The sequence below is a fragment of the Prunus mume genome, linkage group LG4 (genome assembly GCF_029339155.1).
Source record: "Prunus mume cultivar Tortuosa linkage group LG4, ASM2933915v1, whole genome shotgun sequence".
NCBI lineage: Eukaryota > Viridiplantae > Streptophyta > Magnoliopsida > Rosales > Rosaceae > Prunus > Prunus mume.
The window spans coordinates 23,062,511-23,090,070 of record NC_142701.1 but is presented as its reverse complement, the minus strand read 5'-3'; the positions used below and the strand labels follow the sequence as shown (position 1 = coordinate 23,090,070).

The window sequence follows — 27,560 nt, the reverse complement described above, 5'->3', positions numbered from 1 at the left end:
ATCCTAACAACAGTTCAATGCACATGCCAAAATCAAGAAAATCGAGTAACAATGGGTCCACTTACATATGGGTTGACAACCTCCAGATTCTCTAAGCACCACTATCTTCGCACCTTCTAGCCTTAAAGTCTAACGCCAACGAATGATTTCTTCTCCAATTTCTCCCAAAATCGAAGGAACCCTCAGATGTTGACAACAACCCTCTTCTCCAATGAACCCTAAACCCAATTTCCCCTTTGTTACAAACTGAGAAACCCTTATTCGAACAGCTTCAAGGTTAAAACGAAGTGGGGCCCACTATTCAGAACGGACCGTCAAAAATTTGTGGATGGGGTAAATTGAGACGGTTATTTATACGTTGGGGGTACTTTGAGACGTTTTCCACCACAGTGGTAATCTGAGAAAACGTAAAAGCACAGGGGGCATGTACATAATTAAGCCTATATCAAATTAAAGAAGTAGGCCAAAAAACAAAAGTTAAGAAACTAATGTTATATATTTTTAATATTTTTTTAAAATTAAATTTCCCAAATTAAATTTTCATTTTAAAATGTATAGACACACGGCTATACTATTTATATATATATATATATATATATATATAACGACAGGCCCAGGGCTTAGGTGCCATGTGTCAAATACTAATTTTGAACCAAAAAAATGTAGGAAAATGAGTATAGATCTGGCCAGCGCTTATGCGCCACGCGTCAAACGAGTAGCACTGGTTTTTTTTTAAGAGCATAGCCGCTTGGCTATACGAATAAATAAAGAGAAAACAACATTAACAAAATTCTTAAAACATTAGTCAAATTGTTGAGAATATAAAATCCCACATCCACTATTCTAAGCCTTGCATTTCAATATATAAAATTATGAACCTCTTCAGCCATTATCACCATAGTACCATACTTCATTGACAAATAATGCATAACAAGTGGATGTCGCAACAAGTGGATGTCTCATCAAATAGAACTTTGCAACTAAAAGAATAATTAATTACATGATACATATGCAATAAACAAAGGAGCTGGAAATTAAATGAAACCAGGATGGCAAATCTATTTCTTCAATCACAGAAGCATTTAATGGGTAAATTGACCAAACAACATATAGGTTCATGGGCTGAGGTAGAATTTCTTCATTCATCGTTAGCCACCTTGGTCCTTAAGAAGAAGAAATACATTAATCCCTAACTCTCCCCTTCCTCAAATTTCTTTCCTTCCATGCCTTGAATTCTATCCCTATTCATGCACCCATGACATGATCAGTCACAGAGTAGTATCAACAAGCTACAAAAACATGACTCCTCATTACCCATTCAAACCATGCTCGAATGACACCCAAAAACAGAGTGATGTTAAAACAATTCCTTCTGAGATACAAAACATGACGAAGAAGTAACCAGGCTAGATCACGAGCAAAAAGTACTTCATAATGAGAGTAGCAGAGTCACTGCCTTGTCGAAGAACTATGTACTAGAAAACCATCATATGATGACAATCAAAGTGAGGATTTGCAAGGTTTGTCATGTCATGCAGTAATACCAGTCCATCGAACACATCTACCTAGTGAATAAAAAAATATACATTCCAACCTTAAATATGAATGGAATTGATTTCGTTTAGATTTGAAACTCTGCACCATCTTACAAAGTAAACAACCTATATTTTCATATAAGAGGACTAGTAAACATCTACAAAAATTAAAGACCCTGTTGCACCACATATGCACTTGTTTATTTGAATTGAACCTAGAAAGAAACCTCACCCATAATTTTTTAGCAATACCTATAATACCCAATTAACACACAAATCAATAGCACAAATCAATTTGTTGAAGAAAATCATGAAGAAAATGCACACACAGCCCAATAGTATAGTGTCATCTGCTCTGTACTCTTTTTCATCAATTCATGATTTTGTGCAAAGAAATGCAAAGAAGTAAGAACCCCTTGAACATCATCCATGGCCCGCATTTGAAGTTTTTTTTATGCCATTTGAAATACCCATTTATTTACTTTAACACTAACCAAAATCATAGATATGAAACCAATCTCAAAACCATATCAGATGACCCAAAATAAAAACACATCACTCAATCCTTACCTAAAATCACAATCACAGTAAAGAAAAACAAATTATGGTAATCTAAAGCCCAGATCAGATATCTCATCAATTCCAAACCCTAGACTCTAGAGAAACCCCTAAACCAGTTTCATACAAACCCATAAACCCTAAACCAATTTCAAAGCAACTTCTAAACCCTAAAACCCTAAACCAATTTGGAAGAAACCCCTAAACCAATTTCATTCAAATCCATACACCATAAACCAAATTCACAAAAATTCCAAATTTCTAAGAAAAGGAAGATGAACAGTACCTCGTGGATGTGAACCATAGAGTTAAGCTTGGATGGCTGAGGGAGGAAGACAACTGTGTCGGAGAGAGAAATAGTTACAGGACGAAGAAAGCTGTGCAAGAGAGCTGAGCGACAAAGAGAGACAGTGAAGAGAGAGACAGAGCCAATAAAGTTGAGAGAGAACCCAATTTCTGAAAAAGTGATAAGGCTGCAATTAGTTTACAATAAAGATGTATTTATAGATGGTAGTTTGGGGAGGAGTGGTATTTTGACAAAAAAATATGAAATATGTGGTATTTTAAGTTATAGTCGCACGACTATCCTATTTATATATTTAAAAAGGGACGGGCCCAGGGCCTAGGTGTCACGTGTCAAATACTAATTATGAAAAATTCAGATACAATCTAGTATACTATTTCTTAAAAAAATTCAGATACAATCTAGTATAGCCGAGCGGCTATACTATATATGTATGTGCACAGACCCGGCTAGCGCTTATGCGCCATGCGTCAAACAAGTAACACTGGTTCTTCTTTTTATTTTTATTTTTTAAAGTACATCCACACGACTATAGTATTTTTAATAGCATTTAAGGGGAAAACTGAGTATAGCCCGGCTATACTATTGTTTGGTTTTAGCATATGTCATTTTTATTCAATAATATGTGAGAATTATGTGTTCAATGGTTAATTAATATATATATACACACTTAATTAATCAAAAGGTTGCCCTTCGACCTTGGGGCTCTTGGGCTTTTTGATTTAAATTAAACCTGATTAGTTAATTAATTATTTGTATTATTTAAAAAAAATTGAGTTTTTCTTATAAATACTCAGAGAACATTCATATCATCATTCTTGTATAGCCGCATAGATAAACCAAAATTTTTTGCTAGAAATGAAAGCCTTAGTGCTAGGACTTTGATTTAGAAAATTGTATCCTAGTAGAGCAAACACCATATTTAATTTCATTATTGTAATTGTTGTTTAACATATAATTACTAATTAAAGTAATTAAAAAAGGCTAACATATAACTTAATTACATATATTAAATTAAAAAAGTAGGCCAAAAAATAAAAGTTAAGAAACCAATTTTATATTTTTTTTAAAAATGAAATTTCCTAAATGAAATTTTCATTTTAAAGAGTATAGCCGAAAGGGACTGGCCAAGGGCTTAGGTGCCACGTGTCAAATACTAATTTTTTTTTTTTAAAAATGTAGGAGAATCAGTATAGCCGAACAGATATACGATTTCTTTAAAAATTTCATAAAGAATCTAGTATAGCCCAGCGGCTATACTATGTATGTATGTGTATAGACCCGTCCAGCGCTTATGCGCCACGCGTCAAACGAGTAACACTGGTTTTTTTTTAATTTTATAAAGAGTACATCCGCACGACTATAGTATTTTTAAAAGCAATTAAGGGGGAAAACTGAGTATAGCCGGCCGGCTATACTATTTTTTGTTTTAGTATATGTCATTTTTATTCAATAATATGTGAGAATTATGTGTTCAATGGTTAATTAATATATATATATATATACATATATATACACACTTAATTAATAAAAAAGTTGGCCTTGGACCTTGGGGCTCTTGGGCTTTGTGATTTAAATTAAACCCGATTAGTTAATTAATTATTTGAATTCTTTAAATAAAAAAAAACATTTTGAGTTTGTCCTATAAATTCGCAGAGAACATTCATATCATCATTCTTGTATAGCTGCATGGATAAACCAAAAATTTTTGCTAGAAATGAAAGCCCTAGTGCTAGGACTTTGATTTAGAAAGTTGTATCATAGTGGAGCAAACTCCATATTTAATTTCATTATTCTAATTGTTGTTTAAAATATAATTACTAATCAAAGTAATTAAAAAAGGCTAACATATTACTTAATTACATATATTAAATTAAAAAAGTAGGCCAAAAAACAAAAGTTAAGAAACCAATTTTATATTTTTTTAAATATTTTTTAAAAAATGAAATTTCCTAAATGAAATTTTCATTTTAAAGAGTATAGCCGAACGGCTATACTGTATAAAAAGGGACTGGCGCAGGGCTTAGGTGCCACGTGTCGAATACTAAATTTTTTAAAAAAAAATGTAGGAGAATGAGTATAGCCGCACGTCAAACGAGTAACACTGTTTTTTTTTTTGTTTAAAGAGTGCAGCCGCAGGGCTGTCCGATTTTTAAAAGGAATTAAGGGGAAAACTGAGTATAGCCGGCCGGCTATACAATTTTTGTTTTTGGTTGTATATGCCATTTTTATTCAATAATATGTGAGAATTATGTGTTCAATGGTTAATTAATATATATATATACACTTAATTAATCAAAAGGTTGGCCTTAAGCCTTGGGGCTCTTGGGCTCTGTGATTTAAATTAAACCCGATTAGTTAATTAATTATTTAAATTATCTTTAAAAAATATTTTGAGTTTGTCCTATAAATTCACAGAGAGCATTCATATCATCATTCTTGTATTGCCACATAGATAAACCAAAACGTTTCGCTAGAAATGAAAGCCCCAGTGCTAGGACTATGATTTAGAAATTTCATTATTCTAATTATTGTTTAAAATATAATTACTAATTAAAGTAATTAAAAAAGGCTAACGTATTACTTAATTACATATATTAAATTAAAGAAGTCGGCCAAAAAACAAAAGTTCAGAAACTAATGTTATATTTTTTTAATATTTTAATATTTTATTTGAAATTAAATTATTTTAAAAAGTATCGCCACATGGCTATACTATTTATATATATATATAAAGGGACGGGCCCAAGGCCTAGGTGCCACGTGTAAAATACTAATTTTGAAAAAAAAGTAGGAAAATGGGTATAGCCGGACGGCTATACTATTTCTTAAAACATTTCAAAAAGAATCTAGTATAGCTGATACTATATATGTATGTGTACAGACTCGGCTAGCGCTTATGAGTCACACGTCAAACGAGTAGCACTGGGTTTTTTTTTTTTTTAAGTGTACCGCGAATGGCTATACTATTTTAAGAGCAATTAAGGGGAAAACTGAGTATAGCCGACCGGCTATACTACTTTTTTTCTTCAGTATATATCATTTTTATTCAATAATATGTGAGAATTATGTGTTGAATGGTTAATTAATATATATATATATACGCACACTTAATTAATCAAAAGGTTGGCCTTGGGCCTTGGTGCTTTTGGGCTTTGTGATTTAAATTAAACCTGATTAGTTAATTAATTATTTGAATTATTTTTAAAAAATGTTTTGAGTTTGTCCTATAAATTCGCAGAGAACATTCATATCATCATTCTTGTGTAGCCGCATAGATAAACCAAAACATTTCGCTAGAAATGAAAGCCTTTGTGCTAGGACTATGATTTAGAAAGTTGTGTCCTAGTGGAGCGAACACCATATTTAATTTCATTATTCTAATTGTTGTTTAAAATATAATTACTAATTAAAGTAATTAAAAAAGGCTAACATATTACTTAGTTACATATATTAAATTAAAGAATAGGCCAAAAAACAAACTTAAGAAACTAATTATGTATTTTTTTGTAATATTTTGTAAAAAATGAAATTTCCCAAATGAAATTTTCATTTTAAAAAGTATTTCCGCACGGCTATACTATTTAAATAAATAAAAAGGGACGGGCCCAGGGCCTAAGTGCCACGTGTCAAATACTAGTTTTGAAAAAAAACGTAGGAAAATGAGTATAGCCACACGGCGATATCTTTCTTAAAAAATTTCAAAAAGAATGTAGTATAGCCGGTCGGCTATACTATATATGTACCTGTACAAACCCGCCCAGCGCTTATGCACCACGCGTCAAACGAGTAGCACTGGTTTTTAAAAGAGTACAGCCACGGCTATAATTTTTAAAAAGCAATTAATGGGAAAACGAGTATGGCGGCCGGCTATACCTTTTTTTTTTCCCCAAGTATATATCATTTTTATTCAATAATATGTGAGAATTATGTGTTCAATGGTTAATTAATATATATATACACTTAATTAATCAAAAGGTTGGCCTTGGGCCTTGGGCTCTGTGATTTAAATTAAACCCGATTAGTTAATTAATTATTTGAATTATTTTTAAAAAATGTTTTGAGTTTGTCCTATAAATTCGCAGAGTACATTCGTATCATCGTTCTTGTATAGCCGCATAGATAAACCAAAAAAATTCGATAGAAATGAAAGCCCTAGTGCAAACCCAACTGAGAGCTAAAAAGGAAACTAAGAGAATTTGAGGAAGAGAAGGGAGAGGAGCTCTAGAGAGGTGTTTGAGGGCTGCCCCCCTTGTGTGTGTTTGTAAGCTTTGGGAACCTCATTATTTATAGGCCTATGGGAAGTAAAAATATGAATTGAGTATTGCTTATACCTACAACACCCACTTTACCAACTTTACCTAACTTCCCCACCAAAAATAATTAGCTCATGCATATGTCATGCATGACAATGCATTGCAGTCAGCTTGTAGTTCTGGGCTTGTTCCTCCATTCTGAAAATTTTGGAAAAATATGGATATTAAAGCTTTTTGTCTTATCTTTCTAACCATATGTAATCCAGTTCAAGGAAAAATCGGAAAGGTCTTCAAATGTCATTTTTGGCACAGTAACGCAGATACTTCCAAATTCCACCTTAAGATGCCAAAATTTGCCAACGATGTATGGCTTATCATATGGTTCTTCCTGAGCATGTACAGTCCAATCCATGAAGTTGACTAATCTGTAGACACATTTTTTAGCTAAGTTGACTCCAAAATGCATTAAATGAGTCCCAAAGCTTAATACATTGAAACAAACACAAAAGAGATTAAAAGTACAAGTTTAGCTAAAAACATAACGAAATCAAAAGCTAAAATAGTAGAAAATGATATGTAATTATGCACCGATCAGACCCATCCCTAGCTCCTACTTATAGATTATCTTTTTTTGTTTTCTAAACTTTTTTTTCCTTTCAGTTTTTCATATTTTTTTTTAAAAAAAATTAAACATTGTTTAATCCACGTGGCGCCCAAGTCAGTAATCCAACAAAAAATTTTGACTGAATCTGACGGCATGACCAAATTGATGTTGAGGTGCAATATAAAAGACCAATAATATCAGGAAAAAAAAAACATAAGGGACTAATAATGTTATTAAACAGAGAGCTTCCATTGAGGGATCCCTCAAATGAGCTTATTTGAGGGACATCTCTTGTATGCCCCACTCCGGATTGTATTTCACTAATCCAAACCTTCTATTTTGTACATACTCATTCAAAGATCATCTCTACAAAAAATTACTTGAATCCGATATCATTTGACCACTCATTTGAGTTATAGAAATTTTAGTACTTTTTTGAAGCATCGTGTTCATTGATTTTGTAAGACACAATTGAATGTCGAAACGGTTTCCGATTTGTCTAATTTTTTGTAAGGATGATCTATGAATGAAGATCTTAAAAATAGATGGTTTGGATCATTGGGAAAAAATTTGTAGGGTACCTTAAAGGGCGTCCCTCAAATAAAATTATTTGAGAATCCTCAATAGAAGGGGACAACACATAAAAGGCCAAGGTGATGATTTGACAAACCTCATGGACCATTTGTGATTATAAAATTAAATAAATAAATAAATAAACTCTTTCTTAAAAATCGGTTAAAGTCGGAACAAAACGGATTACCCAATCAGGTTCACGTTTCATTTTATTTTTTTTGCAAACCCTCGATCACCTGAACCGAACCGGTCCCTTAAACATGTGATATATTGCAACAATTAGGAAGCCAAGGTGATTCGATCCCTTCACCTCCAGGTTGTTTCTTTTCATTATAGGATTCTCTGTCTCAGATCTGGAAAAATCTCGACGTTTCGCCGTCTCGCCGAACACCGAACCAAACCACACCGAGGAATCGGCGCGCCGACCACATCGGTTTCAAGAGCTTCGGTCCGGCCTGCAGTCTCAGAAATTGATAAACCGTGTGAGCCCAGGCCTAGTTCAAATGGCAGGTCCTTAACTGCCTCACTAATTTATTGTAATAAATCTCTTTGTGTGACTGAGATTGCACTAGACACATTCATTTTAGTACTTTTTGGTAATTAATAGCATGCAGATGCAGTCCTCAAATTCCAGGAGAGATTTGGATGCTAGGGTTTAGGGTGTGACTCGTGAGAGTTTACCTGATGACGTCATCTGAAATAAAATCTGGGGCATTGGTTTCATTGCAAGACCTACATCCATCTTCCTCTTATATCAAGCAAGGGCCTTCGTTGAGAGTAACTGGAAAGTAAGACTCGTGCCCTTTCAATGCTTTAGTGGTTTCATTCAATTGCATTATATCAAATATCCAGAGTGTTTCTTCTTCAGTTACGAAAGTTTTTAACTTGGAAGGTTCTCTTAACTATATTTGTAGATTGGCTGAGTAGGGTACAAGTAGTTTATAGTTTAGGCTGGCTTTGTTGGTCTTGGTGGTGACAGTGTTGGTATCATAAACTGATGGAGACGAGTGGTAGAAAGAAAGATGAACTAGAGGTGGAATTGCTGATACAGACATTGGAGATGTGATAATTTCAGCATTTCGTTTCGGGTTCTGTCGCAGTATTTCTTGAAACGATTCTAGTCTAGTTTTGGTTCATTGTGAATATCATGTTCATGGTATAATAGTGTTGGAGTGGATGCAGAACTGGCCAAAAAGATCTTCTGGAGGCAAATGTGGCATCTCCAGTTGGTGGCATTGAGTCACATTGGTAGCATGATGTGGATGGAGTGATTGTAATGATTGGAAACATGTTACTAATACAAAAAATAATTGGGAATAGGTCAACTGATTCAAATAATTGTGGATTGTCTTACACAAGAGGGCTGGATGATTACTTCATTGAATTTAATTGCATTTCTCATGTTTATTCCCCAATATCATTAACAAGCTTAGTCAGTAGTATGTCTTGTTTCTTTCTCAGGTTACAAGAGTATTCTGTAGAGACAGCCATTGCCACAATTGTGTTGATGGAAGTGACAGCTTAAAAATCAACATCCAACACCTCAGGGAGCTTAGCTTTCGAGTCGGATCCATCTACCAGTTCATCGGCGAGCCGCTTATTCAACCCGATAATGAGGTTATAAGTGGCAAATTACATCCACCTGATGATTTTCAGTGCTGGGCTTCATCACAACACATGAATGTTATGTTAATTATGTTAGAGCAATAAGCTCAATTGTTCTTGCTCTTTTTTCAGGCAGCCTTGCAGGCACGTGTGGATAGGAATGTTGATGGCATTGATCTCAATCTCTATTATCAGTCTCTCCAATTATTGAGGCAATTTCAGGGTCATCATTTGAAGAACCCAGCAACTTAAATATTGTAATTTTAAAGCCAATTTAAAGACCAAATTACCCTCTTCATCCAACCCATCAAACAATGCAAATTGAAATCGTAATGGCAAAAAGCTCAAAGCCAATGGCCCAATGATGACTTCACAATTGTCAAAAGATGGGCCTTGGGATATATATTTATTTGGCTTCATCTGTTTATTTAATTAATAATTTCTTTTTTAATAATTAGAAATTCGTTTTCAAATAAAATTATTATTTAAAATTCGAATGTGTTAAACATTTAATGTAACTGTTGGATGAAGAAGCGTTAGACCTCTATATATTGACAATTCATCCAAACCAGAAAACACAATTTTGAAACTGCATTATCATTCTCACACGTAAGCACTTATTTAGAGAAATCATATTCTCATCTTCCATCCCCTATGTTTTAGTTGACCAACTCATGACTTCCCCTTATTCCAATTTCCAAATAATAGTAAATGCCACACGAGTGTTGATAATTGGTGGTGGCTGATCTCTCTCCTTTGCTCTTTGACCAATAATAAGGTTTCTCCACCCCATACTTCCATTTCCATGCATGCCAATGCCCCATTAACTTTCTATTTGTCTGGGTGCCCTGAAAATGATCCAGCAAGCTCCGAAGATGCCAAGCTCGTGCTCTTGCAGTTACCAAATTATTTTTACTTTTTACTACATGGATAAATATTTATGTTTGTGCTTGAGGATCTTCCTCTCTGTCGTCAAATGGAGGTATAATAGATTTGCAAAATAGAATGTACGAATGAGATATGCTACAAATCTGTGGCTCTAAAGCAAGTCAAAGTCAAAGACTCAAAGATATGCTCGCCTCAGTTTTAAGTAACAAACAAGATTAATCTTGTCAACCTCATCACTAGTTCAAGTTAATGAAGGTACGTGATGCATACGTGGATTTGTGAGAAATTAATTACGGCTCCAAAGGTGTAATTTATGAATGCAATTTCTTTACTGTTTGAACAAAAAATAAAAATAAAAATAAAAAAAGCATGGGCGGCTTCCATACTTAATTAATTAATTAATTATCGAAATCTAAAACATTTTTTTTGGATGGTATAATTAAGCAAGGATAAAAATATGGCCAATCTAATTAGTTAATTAACAATAAAATATGTTCCATTCAGTTGGATATGTTCAAGGTTTTCCCACCAACCAACTACTGTGTATCATCTTTATTATACTTAGCAAGAATTCTAAAGTGAGGCCTTATATATGGCCTTTAGGTGAGCTTCTATCTCTTAATCGTTGGATCAAATTAGTTAGCGTGATCCAACAGTTAAAATATAGGACCTCACCTAAGGGCCATATATAAGAGTCTCACTTATACTTAGATATTCTACTTTGCAAGAGAAGGAAAACAAAACAAAAAATAGGTATATGCATAATGCTGCTGTGCGGGTTGTATTCAATTAAGATTTTAATAAATTGTTTTGAAGCTTAAAAGTTCAGTGGTATCTAATTCGGATTTTTAAGTAATCAATAAAAATATGGTGGTATTCAATTAATATTTTTAAATAATAAATCCAAGTTTGGTGATAATCAATTAGGACTTTTAAAAGATAAGAAAAAGTACATTGGTGTTAAAAAAACTTATCAATTTTGAAGTATCTCATTAAATAATGTATTCTGTGAGATTTTTGAGTGGGTGATATAAATATCAAACTCCATAAAAAATCCCACCCTCCTATGCCCGATTCTCATGTTTTTTGTTTTGTTTTGGGGGAAGATGAATAAATGAAGATAAACATAGCACTCATATCTAATTACAACAGCTTGGTTTAACTAGACTCGATCCTTCTGTATTTAATGGATATACTCGGATGGCTTACCTTCATCTAAACAATAATTTTAGAGCTGCCTAGATTCAAATACATTATATTATGCAATATGCATGCATTTTTCTCAACAGCTTTTCGGCTCCTTTATTGCCTTTTATTTATATGTCTTTCTTTAGTCAATTTGTGGGATCAATCTAAGTGACAAGTTGGACCATTTTGACTTGTTTTCAGCTGTCCATTTTCATATTTGAATTAACTTGTCTGTTGTAATATTTATAAATTAAATTAATTCAAGATTTTTTCTTGGTGTAACTTGTTCCTATGTCAATTTTCAATTCCAAACTAACTTCTCCGTCCAAAACTTAATAGCCACATGGTTTTAGTTTCATGACAGTTATGTTTGAAGATGGCTAATCCGAATTCTATTCACACTTCGGCCAAATCTACTCTGAAGAATACAAAAAAGTATGTGAATTAAAATCATAAATAAAATCTTATAATTACCATATATTAAAATCTCAATTGAATACACCCTTAAGTTTGTAGGTATAATTATCAAGCTTTTCAAAATAAAATAAGCACAAAGTTGTTGGTTTCTGTTTTTTTATTTTTTTGTATGTGTGGGGAAAAATGCTTTTGTTAGATTATGTAATCATCCACAATGCAAAAGTGCTTTTAATTAAAGTTAATTGTCTTGGAGTCCGAGACGCTTCTAGGTTTCCAACTATGATTAAAACTTAAAAAGAGGATGGATCTTTACGCATGTTTTATTCTACTTGATACTGATTAGATGCCATCCACTTGCACAAGTTGAATCCCTGTGTGAATGTCCCAAATGGCTATGCCATGATAAAGAGACACACTTGTTGTGGACTACACCGTCATGATCTTGCTGGGTGAATGATTTTATATTTTAAAATAATTCTCTGGATGATTCTTTGCTTGGTTCAAAAGAAACTTATCATTGTCTTGAGTGTTAAAAACATATTATTTCTGTTTTGACGTTGCCAGAAACCATTGTGAGTTATATAATTAATAATAAATGTTATGTGAGTGAGAAAATATTTCTCTATATTTCTCACGTTACACCTCATGTGATAAAATATGTCAGTTGGTTTTGTGTCGGTGATTATAAGCCACTAATTTAGCAAGAGCAGACTGCAGACATTCGAGGCTTCAATCAAAGTCAAAATCACTTGTTTTCTTTTGGCACATTCCCATTGGCACAAATAGAAAGGTCTTGGTGATATGATAGACTAGTCACTTTTCCCACCTTGAAAGCATCCATTATTGTTTTATATTTCGGCTAATGGCTTTTGATCATCATCCCCTGTTTCCTGCCTTTGAAAACTTTAGCTTCGACTGTTCATCAAGTCGGCACGACTGCTGCCCAAGGCCTCATCAGCCGCTTTTCTCTTTTCGTCGCATATTTTTATGTCCTTTTTTTCTAAGGTGACAACTTCAATAATGACTAAATCAATAGATTCTGTTGACAACAATCAAGCTAATTAGGCAAAATTTGGTTTCAATTCTCAGGGTCTGCATCAGATATTCTTTATTTACTCAGTTTATGACATCCCCTTTAAAGTAATGTTTTTTTAAATACATTCGATAGTTTAAAATACAGAGAGGAGGATTTCTCACACACACACAATTATGATGCCGTGAGAATTCGAATATGAGACTTTTTCATTGAGCTAGACCCTTTGGAAAATCAATATTTTTATAACAAAAAAAAAACACAACAACAATAATAGTTATCTGAGAATTGGTAACGTAACAGTTTATTAACAAACTGGCACAGGAATAGCAAACTGACAAATTCTCAGGTCATATTATTTACTATAAATTTAGTTTCTACAAACATCAGATTGATATTTGATACCCACAATAGTAATTTAACTGAATTTTTAAAGAGACAATAAAAAACTTTAGCCACACCCATAATTACTTTAAGCAAACAACCTTTCCAGCTTAGTAAAGCTTAATTTCTTTTAAGCTGTTGCAATTGGACCCAAACTGATATTGGTTTCCACTGCTTTCATGGCTTCAAATCTTGGCTCTTTGGGCTGGAACTTGAGGCCAGCATAGAGCTTCATGTAGTCTTCGAACACGAATTTCGGGTACACTTGATTCTTCTCCTCTGCTTCTTTCTCCACCAGTGTTGGTGCAGGGTAGATGACAGCATCACTGCCAGGGTTGTAGAAGGAAGCTATTGACATTCTGGTGCCATCAGTTTGGGCAATCACTCTGTGCTCCACGCTCTTGTACTTCCCGTTAGTGATCACCTATAGGGAAAATTTATATGTAAGTAAATTTAATATTAATTGGGCATGAAATAACATTCATTCGGAATATTGGATTACCTCAAGTTGGTCACCAAGGTTGATAACAATGGAGTGGCGCATGGGAGGCACATCAATCCATTGGCCATCCTTGAGGAGCTGCAGACCACTGACCTTGTCATCCTGGAAGAGCAGGATGAGGCCGCCCGCATCGGTGTGAGCCCGGAGACCCTTGATCAGCTCAGGGTTGGGACAAGGAGGGTAGTTGCTAACCTTGGTGCCAAAAGTTGGTCCATTTGTTCCATAGAAGGCCTTCTTGAGGTACCCTTGTTCAAGTCCAAGATTCTCACAGAGCAAGTCTAGGAGCTGCTCTGCTAATTTCTCCAACTTCAATGCAAATTCCTTCATCACATTCCTGCATATTTCATGTAAATTAATCTCTATAAAGAACAAGCACCAGCTAGCTAGCTAGCATTATGTTCAAATTAATTATGTACAGAGAAATTTAAAAGTAGTGTGTGACTGGTTTTACCTGTACTGATCCTCAAGATCTGGAACTTCAGATATGTTAGATTTTGGAAGATGGCGCAAGTAGAAGGTGCTTTCCCAGTCCATATCATTGACCTCTGTCTTGACAGCCTCAAGGCCCTTGCTGGCCACCAGCTCCTTGAACCTCTGCTCCAAGCACTGCCTGTAGTGTTCTTTAGTCAACCTCTCCACTGTGTCCAAAAACTCAGTTGGTATCCCATGACTCACAAGCTGCAATATTTGTGAATCCAAACTCATCATATATAAGGTGAATTTTGATGAAGATAAAAGATGAAAAGAGCAAAGAAATGAAGAAGCTAAGCCTATATATAGCTTAGTATATAATTACCTCAAAGAAGCCCCAGTTCTCACAGGCATCTTTGATTTTTTCCATTGTTGCTTTCCTTCCCTCTCCATTGAGGCCCTCCAAGTTGATGATTGGGAAGTTCTCCATCTCTCTCTTTCTGTGTGTACGTTTCTTTCTCTCTCTCTCTCTCTCTGTATGTTTCTATCTCTCTCTCAACAAGTGTTGTTAATTTCGTTCTTGTGGAGTAGAGTTTGGGGTGGGTGGGGTATTTATAGGAGTTTAAAGTGTACAGTGGACTTTGACAAGAATAAAAATAAATAAAATAAATGGTAGAAAGCAAGCAAATTACTGTAGGGTGGATGAGGACAGGTTTTCAGGCTAAGGGAAATTTTTGGGTAAAGAAGTATTCTACAAGGAATGTGTTAAAAAATTCCAAAAATATTACAGAGGCTTTGTAGGGTGGCCCACCATCTCTCTGTGGAAGCAAATGAAAAAAGAAATTAAAAAGGAAAAAGAAAAAAGAAAAAAAGAGAAAACCTTTCTCTCCTCTGTTTGAGTCTTTGGTTGGTAATTTAGTTGGACCACCACGATGTTGGTGTCTTGGTCATGGTGGCTGGCTGATCGATCTCTTCTTTGTGCTTTGACCAATAATGAGGTTGGCTACCCCACACTTCCATTTCCATGCAGGCCACAATTCTCACATTTGGATTTCTCTTTGTTTGGATATGCCCTGAAAATGATCTATGAGGAAGTTGCCTACCTCTTTCTCTTTACCCTTCCCAAACTCTGCGTCTCTCCACCACCAAAATTCTTTTAAGTTTTTTAATACATGGATTTTATGTGTGTCAATACGTGGGTATTTTACCATTTTATCCTTTGTCCTCGATTGAAGAGAGTACAAATTATCAGTGTTAGATTTTGAGTTAAGTAAATGGACATGTGACATAAATGGAGAGAATATGGAGGGACGCCAAATTTGGAAACAGCAGATCTCCTCCTAAGCAATTCAGATGTATATAGATTAATCTTATATTATAGCCATAATTAACTAAGGTGCCAAACAACGTGGGCGGCTTTCCATTCTTGATTAAATTTAGCATCAAAATCTAATACATTTTCTTAGATTATATATATATATATATATATATATTTAAGACTAGCAATATGCCAATCTAATATCCTGGATTAACTATAAAATCCGATAAGGAATTTGCTTACTAAGTTAGATATATTCAAGATTTTCCCGCTGACGAACTATATAGTCAATTATGTGAATTGTGTGTTTGTGAGATAATCTTTCTATTAATAACTTAGCTTCATTTGTCCCTTGAGAAAAGAAAAAAACACATTCGCTGATAGATTAATGTCGTCTATGCTGATTAGGTATTTCAATTTGATCTTAATTAATAAACTCTAACTTGCTTTTTAAGGACGAATCTTGCGGAGAAAACCACTAGACGTCGAAAGCTTTTGGCTGATCAATGAGCTAATTAATTGAATTGATGAGTTTGATGCAAACACGAATCATAACGCAAATAAATTAACAAACCCATTCATATATATATCTTTCCTTACTTTCCATTTGCTTTTCGTTTACGTATAGATAGGTTAATAAGAAAGCAACATTATGATTTTGTAGAGAAGCATTGTTGCCATGTGCACTTCAGCATCATAATAATTAACTCTTTTTTTAGGTCTGAAAATAATAATGAAATTCGTCCTCTACCAAGATTAAGAGCATAAGAGGTCTTGGGCACAAACAGATAAGGCGATCGCCGAAAGCCCCAATTTGTATAATACCGCATGTATACACACCTCTACCAAGATTAAGACAAGGGCATCTTTGTAAGTTCATTATTGTTTGGATAGAAACCAAACCACCCGAGAAAGGAGGAGGATATAATTTAAATTGGTCCATGATGTGGGGGACTACAATGCACTGACTAAGAAAAGCCAATAAAAAAATATATTATCTACTCTTCATCTGTTTGGGTGTTATACTCAACAACAACAACAGAATACTATATATCTTTTTATAACATGAAGAAGATGGGAAGAGATTGAGTGATCACTGTCTCCACAGGCATGAGATTCACCTATATCCCTTTGGCTTTGCATGCCTTGATGTGACCTTAGCCAATCCAATTCTCCCAAATTTTGCATTGTATAACCCGGTAAATTTATATATAACCTTCTTCAACTCAGTCACTCATCCCATCAAAAGTTTAACTTTGAGAGGTTCTCGAACTCTCAATGTATAATTCAGACACTTTTAAGAAAGATGCCTATGTAGAGAGTTAGTCAGTGCTGATTTACAATGTGAAGGGGGTTCTGAAGTTTCTTCTAATACGAAATTAACATTCTTTTCTACAGATAAATTACAGTATGACATATGTGCATACGCTTTTTCTTTGGTAATTTACATAAGTTAATTTCGCATATGTGTTAAACTATAATTAAAAACCAAAAGTAACTTCTGAAACAAATTTTAAATAATTTCTTCTTCGTTCTTTCATCACCTGATGTGTCTCTTGTAACTTAGCAGGTAGTGGAAGACACAGTGATCCTTGTAAGGAAGCAGATGACCCTTTAAATTAGGCTCCTTTCACAATCCAATTCACCCATGACACCATCCATATATAACACAATATTTTAACAACTTTCATATAAAGTATTAAGTAAAGTATTAGTTTATGGGAAGCAAAGAAATCCTGCATGAACTAATGGTCGGTAAATGCCATGGCACTGAATTGGATAAAAGTAATGGGTTGAGTCAAACCCCATTTCACACACAACAAACCACTTATGGAAAGCATTGCACATGCCATGCATCATATAATTGCTTGCAAGCCCGTGATGATGATCAATTGATCACAAATGTGGCTCCTACCACTCCCACCACCACTACACTCTCTTTGTGAGTTTTTAGTGCAGAGGAAAGGTACCAAGTTCAAGATAAGAACATCTATTTGCAAGCAAGCTCCCAATCCCCCCCAATTTGTGGAGCCAGATTTTTCAATTTATTGGGTTTCTTTTAATTCAGGCACAAAATTGCATAAAATAGTAGTGGGACAAATATCACGATTATAGGATATATGAGATATTAGGGGAAGGAATTCAAAAATATAGGACTTCGAATACGCACCAGTAACTGCTTTTAACCATTTCAGGAACAAACACATTGCAAATTGAGAGTTATGTCCCTATATATGCCCCATATAAAGATTTACGTGTACAACTTTGGAATGAACCTTTTGGACCATTAGATCCGTTTGGTGGCTGCGATGTGAATGAACTTTCATGTCTATCCAGTAATTCCATAAATGTGGTAGAAAATTGCAAGTTGTCCACAGCCGACAGGAGACAACCGAATGGAGAAGTAATAACCACAAAATGGGGGCTTTCTTAAATTCCCTAGCATTCTTGATATCTATGATCTATTCCCTTTCCTTCAATTTGTATTATCTGTTTCCTCTGCAAATTTCTGTTTTTGGACTTGTGGTGACAACGTTTGGAAATCGTCTTGTTTCTTCTTTCTTGGTTCAAATCTATGACTATTCACTAACGACTGTTGACCGGTAAATGTAGGAAAACAGTGTGTCCCGGACCCGAAGGTCACGCCATGCCACACTCTCATCACCTTGCAGTAAATTGCTGGCACTGTTGGCTTGACCCACCTAACCCATTCTCTATTCAATTTAGTCACGTATGCTTCTCAGTTATTTCTTCCCAACCTGCAATTACTTGACAAACTTGACAATTACACATGTTTCTTAACCTAATTTAAACGTTGTTTGGTCCTTATATCAGTTTCGCATGTGGTATATGGTATGTATGTATGACTTTCTCACATGAGGCAAGACCTTGACCGCATTGTAAAATCCGTATAAAACTAACTTATTCGAACGAATTTGTGAAACGTAATTGTGAGAAAAACAGTTCAGCCTTATCGCATTTATCACTATAACGTGATAGCCAAGCCTGTGTAACATTGTTACATTACATCAAGTCAGGAAAATTCATCGCTTGAGACGTTATCATATCAATTGAGAGAGAGAGAGAGAGAGAGAGAGAGAGAGAGAGAGTCAATGTGATATGTGTGCCACAGCGGCAGATCATTTTCAACCAGCACGTGAATTTTATAAAACAATAATTTTGTATGTATTTGCACAAATATTTAGTCTTCTCTTCTGGGTGGCTAGTCAATTGTGAAAAAAGAAAACGGAGGGAGAGAAAAACGAATAAATTGATGGCTATGACTTTTGAATTTTGATCAACTAGGGAATTGGTTATGATTTCACCAAATCATGATAAACGCTACGTATATATTAATCACATGGTTAATTGAACCCTAATCATCCTCCACAGAAGAAGGCAAACGAAAAGATTTCCTTGAATTGAAGGATGGTGTATTCAATTAAGATTTTAATAAATTATTTTGAAGCTTAAAAGTACAACGGTATTTAATTAGGATTTTTAAGTAATCAATAAAAGTCTGGTGGTATTCAATTATGATTTTTAAATAATCAATACAAGTCCGGTGGTATTTAATTAGGACTTTTAAAAGATAAGAAAAAGTACTGCGGTATTCAAAAACTTACTGATTTTAATGTATTTTATTAAATGGTGCATTGCGTGAGACTTTTGAGTGTGATATATACATACCAAATCACATAACAAATCACACCCTCCTATGCATGATTCTCTTATTGAAAACTAGGGCATTGGTTATGACTTCACCAAATCATGATAAACGCTAAGTATATATTAATCACATGGTTAATTGAACCCTAATCATCCCCCACAGAAGAAGGCAAACGAAAAGATTTCCTTGAATTGAAGGATGGTGTATTCAATTAAGATTTTAATAAATTATTTTGAAACTTAAAAATAAAACGGTATTCAATTAGGATTTTTAAGTAATCAATAAAAGTCTAGTAGTATTCAATTATGATTTTTAAATAATCAGTACAAATCCGGTGGTATTTAATTAGGACTTTTAAAAGATAAGAAAAACTACTGCGGTATTCAAAAACTTACTGATTTTAATGTATTTTATTAAATGGTGCATTGCGTGAGACTTTTTGAGTGTGATATATACATAACAAATCACACCCTCCTATGCATGATTCTCTTATTGAAAACTAGGGCATTGGTTATGACTTCACCAAATCATGATAAACGCTAAGTATATATTAATCACATGGTTAATTGAACCCTAATCATCCCCCACAGAAGAAGGCAAACGAAAAGATTTCCTTGAATTGAAGGATGGTGTATTCAATTAAGATTTTAATAAATTATTTTGAAGCTTCAAAGTAAAACGGTATTCAATTAGGATTTTTAAGTAATCAATAAAAGTCTAGTAGTATTCAATTATGATTTTTAAATAATCAGTACAAATCCGGTGGTATTTAATTAGGACTTTTAAAAGATAAGAAAAACTACTGCGGTATTCAAAAACTTACTGATTTTAATGTATTTTATTGAATGGTGCATTGCGTGAGACTTTTTGAGTGTGATATATACATACCAAATCACATAACAAATCACACCCTCCTATGCATGATTCTCTTATTGAAGACTAGGGCATTGGTTATGACTTCACCAAATCATGATAAACGCTAAGTATATATTAATCACATGGTTAATTGAACCCTAATCATCCCCCACAGAAGAAGGCAAACGAAAAGATTTCCTTGAATTGAAGGATGGTGTATTCAATTAAGATTTTAATAAATTATTTTGAAGCTTCAAAGTAAAACGGTATTCAATTAGGATTTTTAAGTAATCAATAAAAGTCTAGTAGTATTCAATTATGATTTTTAAATAATCAATACAAATCCGGTGGTATTTAATTAGAACTTTTAAAAGATAAGAAAAACTACTGCGGTATTCAAAAAATTACTGATTTTAATGTATTTTATTAAATGGTGCATTGCGTGAGACTTTTTGAGTGTGATATATACATACCAAATCTCATAACAAATCACACCCTCCTATGCATGATTCTCTTATTAAAAACTAGAGCATTGGTTATGACTTCACCAAATCATGATAAACGCTAAGTATATATTAATCACATGGTTAATTGAACCCTAATCATCCCCCATAGAAGAAGGCAAACGAAAAGATTTTCTTGAATTGAAAATGATATTGAAAACTGAGGCACGCATGCATTATGCATAGCTATCAAGAATAAAGAAGCTGGTCCATCTTACAAAGACACAGAGACGAAATCTGTAGATCTATCTCGCCGTGTGGTGTGAATTGGTGAAGATCCTCCTTCCAAAGCCTCCAAGGCATAACGTATTTGACCAATTACAATTAGGTCCTCCAATTCCAATTTGTGTTCTTGTACTTCACAAACATACAAAACAAACATCCAAAATCTTGGGGCCATCCTGGCATCTTCATCTGATTCAATAAATAGTTGAATTGACAGCACCGCAGGAGAGTCAAAGCAAATGACTTGACTGTTTCGGTCAGCATCTTGGGTTTATTATTTTATGGGGACAAAATAGGGTTCAACAAGGGGTGGGGGGACCAAACAGCTGCCTTGTACCAATGAAAAACTTGGATCACAATTTGCGTTGCGTTTGATCTGTAATAATCTTCATGAATTTTCTTCAAAGAGTTCAAATCAAACATATGACTGGTAAAACGGTCACGTTTTGCGCACTAAATTTGATTTGATTTGATTTTTGTTTTGTTTTGGGTCACGATTTAAAATAAGGAATTATTTATTTATTTATTTATATTTTTGGAGAAAAAAACTTACGGAATATATTTTATTTTATTTTTTCTAGACTAAGTGTAAAATAGTAACATGTTGATGGGAGGCCCATTCACAAAGGAGCTAAAGTGAACTAGTCTTTGCTAGCAGCTACCCAAACCTTACTGGGCTCACAAGAGCTTGGGTTTTGTTGCATTTAAATACAAAAATGGGGAAGAATAAAAAAGGCCTAAAACCAACGTGTGTGTCATAAAACACATTCGAGCAGTAACATTATTTTGCTCCATCTACTCTTTGCTTTTGAGTTTTTGTTGGGTAAAATATTAGTGGGGAAAGAAGCAAAACGCTTCCCATCAAACATATGAGAATGCTGGTTAGTATACTCTCACTTCATGCTATGCTACATATCTCCAAATATCGAAATGTTTCTGTGGGTCTTCGAATCAAATCTTAACCAAGGGTTGCCCCATACATATCCTGCACAAGAAGAAAACTTACAGTCAGGGTTTTGATGGCATGCTGAACGAATCACTTAGTTTTATATTTGAATGTAAAGAGGAGATGAACCACCATTTGTCATCAGACTGATACAGAAATTATTATGCTCTATGAGAAGGAAGTTCTTACTAGGCACAAAAAGAATTCCTCGAAATCAGCTTTCGAATATTTTACCGATGTCTGCACTCTGTAAAAGCTTGAAAGGAAAACAAAGAGTGTCAATATGTTGTAACAAGGGCATTTGGAGAACATAAACGCCCAGTCAAAGAAGTATATTACAACTACACTGGGCTGTAGCAGGAAAATGCAAGGGATTATTGAATGCAGTAAACTATGCTTAACGTTAAGGATGTTAAACAAGTTGTGCTGCCTGTGGGCATGTGTGATTGTGTTGCCTCCCAAGTAAACAGAAAGAGCATGAATCATATGGACAAGATGGACAATAAACACATTAAATCACTATTATCAGAAATCTCTTACATATTTATGTGAACCTGAAGCATGGGCCTCACTTGCACTTCCCAAGAGATACCTGAAATAGCCAAATCACATAATTCCGTTAGGCTCACAGAGTCACAGATAAATTTGAATAAACATCAGTTTTACTTTTTAGACAGTTTACCTCTTTAATCTCTACTTATAGCCTACTTGTAGCATCAAATGACGATAGCTACGGCCACGCATAATACGCTGCCATAGATATTGGAGCAACTTCGGGGAACTCATCTGCATCCTTTCTTGGACAAGCCTGGAGTCAAAAAACTATAAGCGACCAGCTAGAGCTTCATGATCATTTACTAGTACCTTCTATCCAAGAAAGCTAGCTTACCATCTTACAATGCATCGCTGAATTCCCCTAGATATGGGGCGAATGATGGATGGATCCCTTTGGGCATAGAGCAAACCAACCTGGGAAGTGATAAGAAAGAAATCATGAGCTATTGCAATGCATATCTATTTGCAAATGAATGAATGAAATAAGGAGACATCCAACTACCTCCAGCAATGCAACAGTAGAAGGATCATCCAAGAGCTCAAGGCTACAGTCAGCTAGATAATTAACCTGAACCCAAGTACATAGGGATACAGAAATCACAAACTAAACAAGGGACAAAGTCTAATAACAGAGTTTCTGTTTCTATCACAAAAGAAGAGAGAAGTAGTGGGGGAGACTAATAATATAGACCAGCTATTTATGAGTCAGCATTACTATTGTTATCAACATTGTACACTTACAAATAAATCATATAGATCTGAGAAATTAAGTCTAAGTCATATAAAATATTAAAACATAGTGAAGCTAGTCCATAACAAATGATTATCACAGATTTCTTTCAGCTAATTGTCCCAAGTGCACAACTAGCATTCTAGCAAGACAGAAACAAAACAGAAAACCAGAGACTACGTACTCCAAATTCTGTATTGACTAGGGACTGCACAAAATCCATCAGCTGAACCTTTGCCCATTGACGGCACAAGGCAGGATCATCTGTTGGTGGAGGATGTCTCCAAGGTGCACCAAAGCGTAGTCTGTCTTTTGAAAATTTTCCACTGCGTGCATCAACAGCAAACTTTTGTAGAAGCCCCAGTGCTTTCTCCATGGCAGGATTCACTACAGTAATCTAAATGAATAGACTTGAAGAGCAAGTAAGGCAGCGCAAAGTGCACAAAGAATCAGAAAATAAAGAAAGTGAAAATTATTTACTTTATTATAGCATGAGTAGGCATAACCATGGTTGTTCACAGGACAAGTTAGTCTGTAAGCCTAATGTATATCCAATGAACTGAGCATAAATCTCAATGTGGAGAATTTGCAAGCCATACATCACGTGAGATTACCATACATTTATCAAAGAACCAAATTGCAAATAGAACACTAAGGGTTCACAAAATAATAAGAATAAATGAGTAAGAAGCACACTTCATGCTCCCCAAAGAAACTTACTTGCAAATATGCTAAATATGCATCCACGATGTCCTCAAATGTGCTATCTTTGTTGTCCTCTAACCTTCAGATGAACAAAAAGAGTAGTAATGTATATTAAAACTATGCAGCACCTATATATGAAATACACCATGTAGCATTAAGCATGGAAGAATGAGGCACAGATTGACTGCTTAAGAAGAAACAAAAAGAAAAAGAAAAAGATTGCATTTTCCATTGCACTTTTGTTATTTGTCACAAAATAATATTCCTCGATTTTAACAGTGATTGATGACTATGCATGTTAAGATGCTACAGGAATCCGCATACAACACAGTTGAAGGTATAACTAAGATGTGATGCACATTTCATACATGTTAGAAAAACACATGGCTTTACACTCTACGTCATAAAAGTAAGAAAAAGGGATAAACAGAGTTCAGCTTCTAGTTCATGTAGCATGTATCAATATAATATGGAACGGTAAAAACAAAAAAGGAAGAAAACAAAAGCAAAAAGAGATATCATCCTTACTGCTGATAGTAATTGCCCTGCTTGAGTGCATATAGCTCAAATAAGTGTCTAGGGTTTGGACCAAACACCTCAGCAATAACCAACCACTGTATTTGACAAAAAGAAAATGCTAAAATCACTATAAAGTCCAGTATTTCAGGAAACAAAGAAAAAAAAAAGAAGTACAAGAAAATGGAGATTCATCAACAAATCTAATGGACCTACTTTTCAGAATAAATATGAAAACCAACAAATATAAGTCTTGTTTTTTTCTTTTTTTTCTTTTGGGTTAGAGAAGCTCATTACCTCTGATTGACTGAAATAATCATTAACCATATGCAATTTAGCTTCTTGGGGATTCCAGCCAAAGGTCTGCAGACCAAACAAAGTTTAAATGCATGATATCCACAAGCATCACCACAATATCGACAACATGAGCATGACATGCTTAAAACAGGCCCGGAATGACGTGGCAGTCTTGTGTGCCTGGCAGGGCACGATGTGAAGGAAAAATAATTTTAAAAAACAAAAACGCACATCTAGTAGACCAAGTCCTAAAATATTTAAAATTGACCCCGATGCAAGTCATGTCACAAATGTGTTAGTGTTTAAGCTATTAATACGTGCATAGCAGAAAAGAATAACTAGTGTTTGTACCTTTTAGACAATAAAGTAAAAACATATGCACACACAGGTAATGTCATCCTGTATACACACACAGATCATAACGTAATATAACTTCAGAGTTTCAGTTTGAGTACCTCACGAGAGATGAATATGTCTGGAAATCCAAAATCCATGTAAGCCCGGTATGAATAGTAACTGCGGCATAGGAACAGGAATTACAATTCAGAAACAAACCAGAAATTGCAAAAGTTTAAAAGGTGAATAAGTGATGTGAAGTTAAAGAGACACACACACACAAACAATAGGAATGAGCCCCACCTATCCGATGTCACAAGAACAACAGGAATGCACCTCTCGTTTGCACCTAAAGCTATTATTCTCCATATCAGACTGTCATGATACATTGATCCACAGACTGACGAATTCTCATCTAACAAAATTGCATTCCGTAAAACTTCGATATTGTTTATAACCAGCTTAGGCTGCTCAATATGTGAAACGTCAGTCAATTTGAGTTTCATAAAAGCACCAAACACTAATCAAAACCACACAAATCTACGCACCAAGAAACTTTTTTTTCTCAAGCAAATTTTAACCATGACTGGATTAAACTTAAACCACAACAACACCAATATAAAAAATTTGAACTTCATTACCTGGAAATGATCAATTTCAGCAGCTTGAGATAACAACTCCAACAACAAACAGGGCCAATCAGTGCACGAATTTGCTAAAAACCTCGAAAACCCACCTGTCCGATTTAAATGTGCAATAGCATTAGCCCTCCAACTTTGTTGGACCTTAATCACCTCCTTTGCCAATCTCAATGCCACTACAGCTTCCCTATAATACGAAGCCTCTTCCAATGGCAAACTCTTCCGCTTCTCACGCAAACCCAAAATCCCATCAATCTCTTCGGCATTACATCGAGCACTTAGAGCGAAAACGGCCCGATCCCACAAAACAGAACCCGAAACTCTATCAGAAACCGCGGTCTTGGACGCACTATTGCCCTCAATAACGCGGCGGAGCGCCGTGTTAATACCGTGCCATTTGTTGAGAGTAGAGAAAATTTGATGGGAGCTAACGGAACCAAGCAGGACGCCCTTGTGAGTCATGGATTCGAGGCAGCTCTCAAGCTTGGTTCTGCAATCGGACAAATTGGGTGGTGGGCAATTGGACCAAGAAGCCCAAGGAAACGACTGATTGAATTGTGGGTGGTGGTCTTTGATGGACTCGGCGAAGTCTACGTAGCCAGTGAGGTGAGGGCCTTTGTTCCAGTCGTTGTGCAGACCTGGAGAGACTCAGTGTGTTAGAAGAGAGAGAAAGTAGAGACGAAATATTGCAGAGAAATGAAAGTGGGTCATTACGTTCGAGGATGAGAGTGGTTTTTCCGACGCCTCTGGGGCCGTGGAGGATCAGAGGCTGAGGAACACGGTGGTGCTGAGCGTGGTTGTTTAGCACTGTTTCTATCAATGGCCTTGGTATGATCCTCCATGGTTTGTTCACCATTTTTGTACTTTCTTTCTGAGATTTGTTGTGCTCTTCCAATGCTCACTGACTGTGTGTTGTTCGTGGAAGAAGAAGTGAGGGGGGGTATTAGGAGGGTTTTAGTTAGAGACTAACAAGAGCGGCCTCCGCGAGCTACCTCTCAAGAGTTTAAGCTGAGAAAAGTTATTTATTTGTTAGCAACTATTTACTTGTGGTTGTCCTTTTTTTAATTTTAAAGTTTACTGCAAAATGGAAATGGCATGCCACTAAAGTAATTGAGAAATTGCCAGTATGTATATGTTACACGCTATATCACTAGGTAATAAATAAATCTTTACTACTTTGCCATCATTACCGTGTAATGAGTTCAAATCGCATAAACGACAATAAATCTTTACTACTTTATCATCGTTGCCATGTAATGAGTTCAAATCGCAGAAACGACAATAGTTCAATAAAACAAAGAAAATTTGCATTTTGCCATGTCCAAAACTTAGGGACCTCAGATTATTCGTAGTTAAAACTTATGGCCCATAATCTTCTCCCAATGTTATTGGGCCTATAGCCAATGAGGCCACAGACACACTCGGAAAGCCCATTAAGGAGGAGGAATTCTTCTGCTCTGCGCCAATCGATCCGTTTCGCACGTTTTACAAAGGAAAACGGGAAAGTTTGACTTGGACCATGCTAATCGGGGTTTGAATGCATTATATACAACCACCCTAATTTAAGTCAAAATTGTAGAATACTCCAATTAATCAATTAATCAATCAATCAATTTGTGGGGGAAAAGTAACCATCAATCACAAATAAACTAAACTAAATGTTCATTTATTGACAATGATTTGTAATTTTTTACATGTTTATTTATTTGAAATGGAGAAATGATTAAATAATAAAATAATAAAAAAGGGGAAAATATTTCCCTCATTACCAAGTAAGTAAGAGTTTTTACATTCCTACTAATAGTAGTGTGACATGTATACTTAAGTTTTATTTTTGTGTTTTTGATGAATCATTTTTGCATATATGTAAAACTATGATTTGCATGAAGGAATAGTATCTTCTTACTAATAAGAAGGCAAGTAATATCCATAAAAAAATAATCAATATGGTAGATAATGAATGAGTATGATATTCCCAAAATTTATAATGATTTGTACGGTGACT

The 27,560-nt window shown here is 34.9% G+C and overlaps 2 protein-coding genes and 1 pseudogene across 4 annotated transcripts; 1 reads left to right on the top strand and 2 right to left on the bottom strand.

The window, feature by feature from the left end:
- The first annotated feature begins 8,071 nt into the window (after positions 1-8,071).
- LOC103329369 (CST complex subunit TEN1-like) lies at positions 8,072-9,841 on the top strand (annotated as a pseudogene). The gene is made up of 4 exons (XR_016125902.1): positions 8,072-8,340; positions 8,445-8,618; positions 9,292-9,447; positions 9,568-9,841. The product of XR_016125902.1 is annotated as a CST complex subunit TEN1-like (transcript).
- A 3,409-nt stretch (positions 9,842-13,250) lies between these two features.
- EFE (ethylene-forming enzyme) lies at positions 13,251-14,792 on the bottom strand. Its single transcript, NM_001293254.1, is given in 4 exon segments — positions 13,251-13,769; positions 13,848-14,181; positions 14,299-14,525; positions 14,644-14,792. Coding segments are annotated over 4 exon segments (960 nt in total). The 5' UTR covers positions 14,749-14,792; the 3' UTR covers positions 13,251-13,475.
- Positions 14,793-21,378: 6,586 nt separating this feature from the next.
- LOC103329344 (uncharacterized) lies at positions 21,379-26,559 on the bottom strand. Of its 2 annotated transcripts, none has more exons than XM_008231803.3 (14): positions 26,270-26,559; positions 25,556-26,193; positions 25,218-25,381; positions 25,034-25,094; positions 24,579-24,644; positions 24,294-24,379; positions 23,781-23,844; positions 23,245-23,457; positions 22,833-22,898; positions 22,665-22,744; positions 22,458-22,583; positions 22,316-22,367; positions 21,965-22,031; positions 21,379-21,814 (listed from the first exon to the last, which is right to left on the bottom strand). In XM_008231803.3, the coding sequence occupies exons 1-11, from the start codon at positions 26,409-26,411 to the stop codon at positions 22,469-22,471; spliced, it is 1,695 nt and encodes a 564-aa protein (XP_008230025.2). In that variant the 5' UTR covers positions 26,412-26,559; the 3' UTR covers positions 21,379-21,814; positions 21,965-22,031; positions 22,316-22,367; positions 22,458-22,468. The 2 variants fall into 2 exon arrangements, with proteins under 2 accessions (XP_008230025.2, XP_008230026.2); XM_008231804.3 differs by having other exon boundaries at positions 21,965-22,022.
- Positions 26,560-27,560: the final 1,001 nt, after the last annotated feature.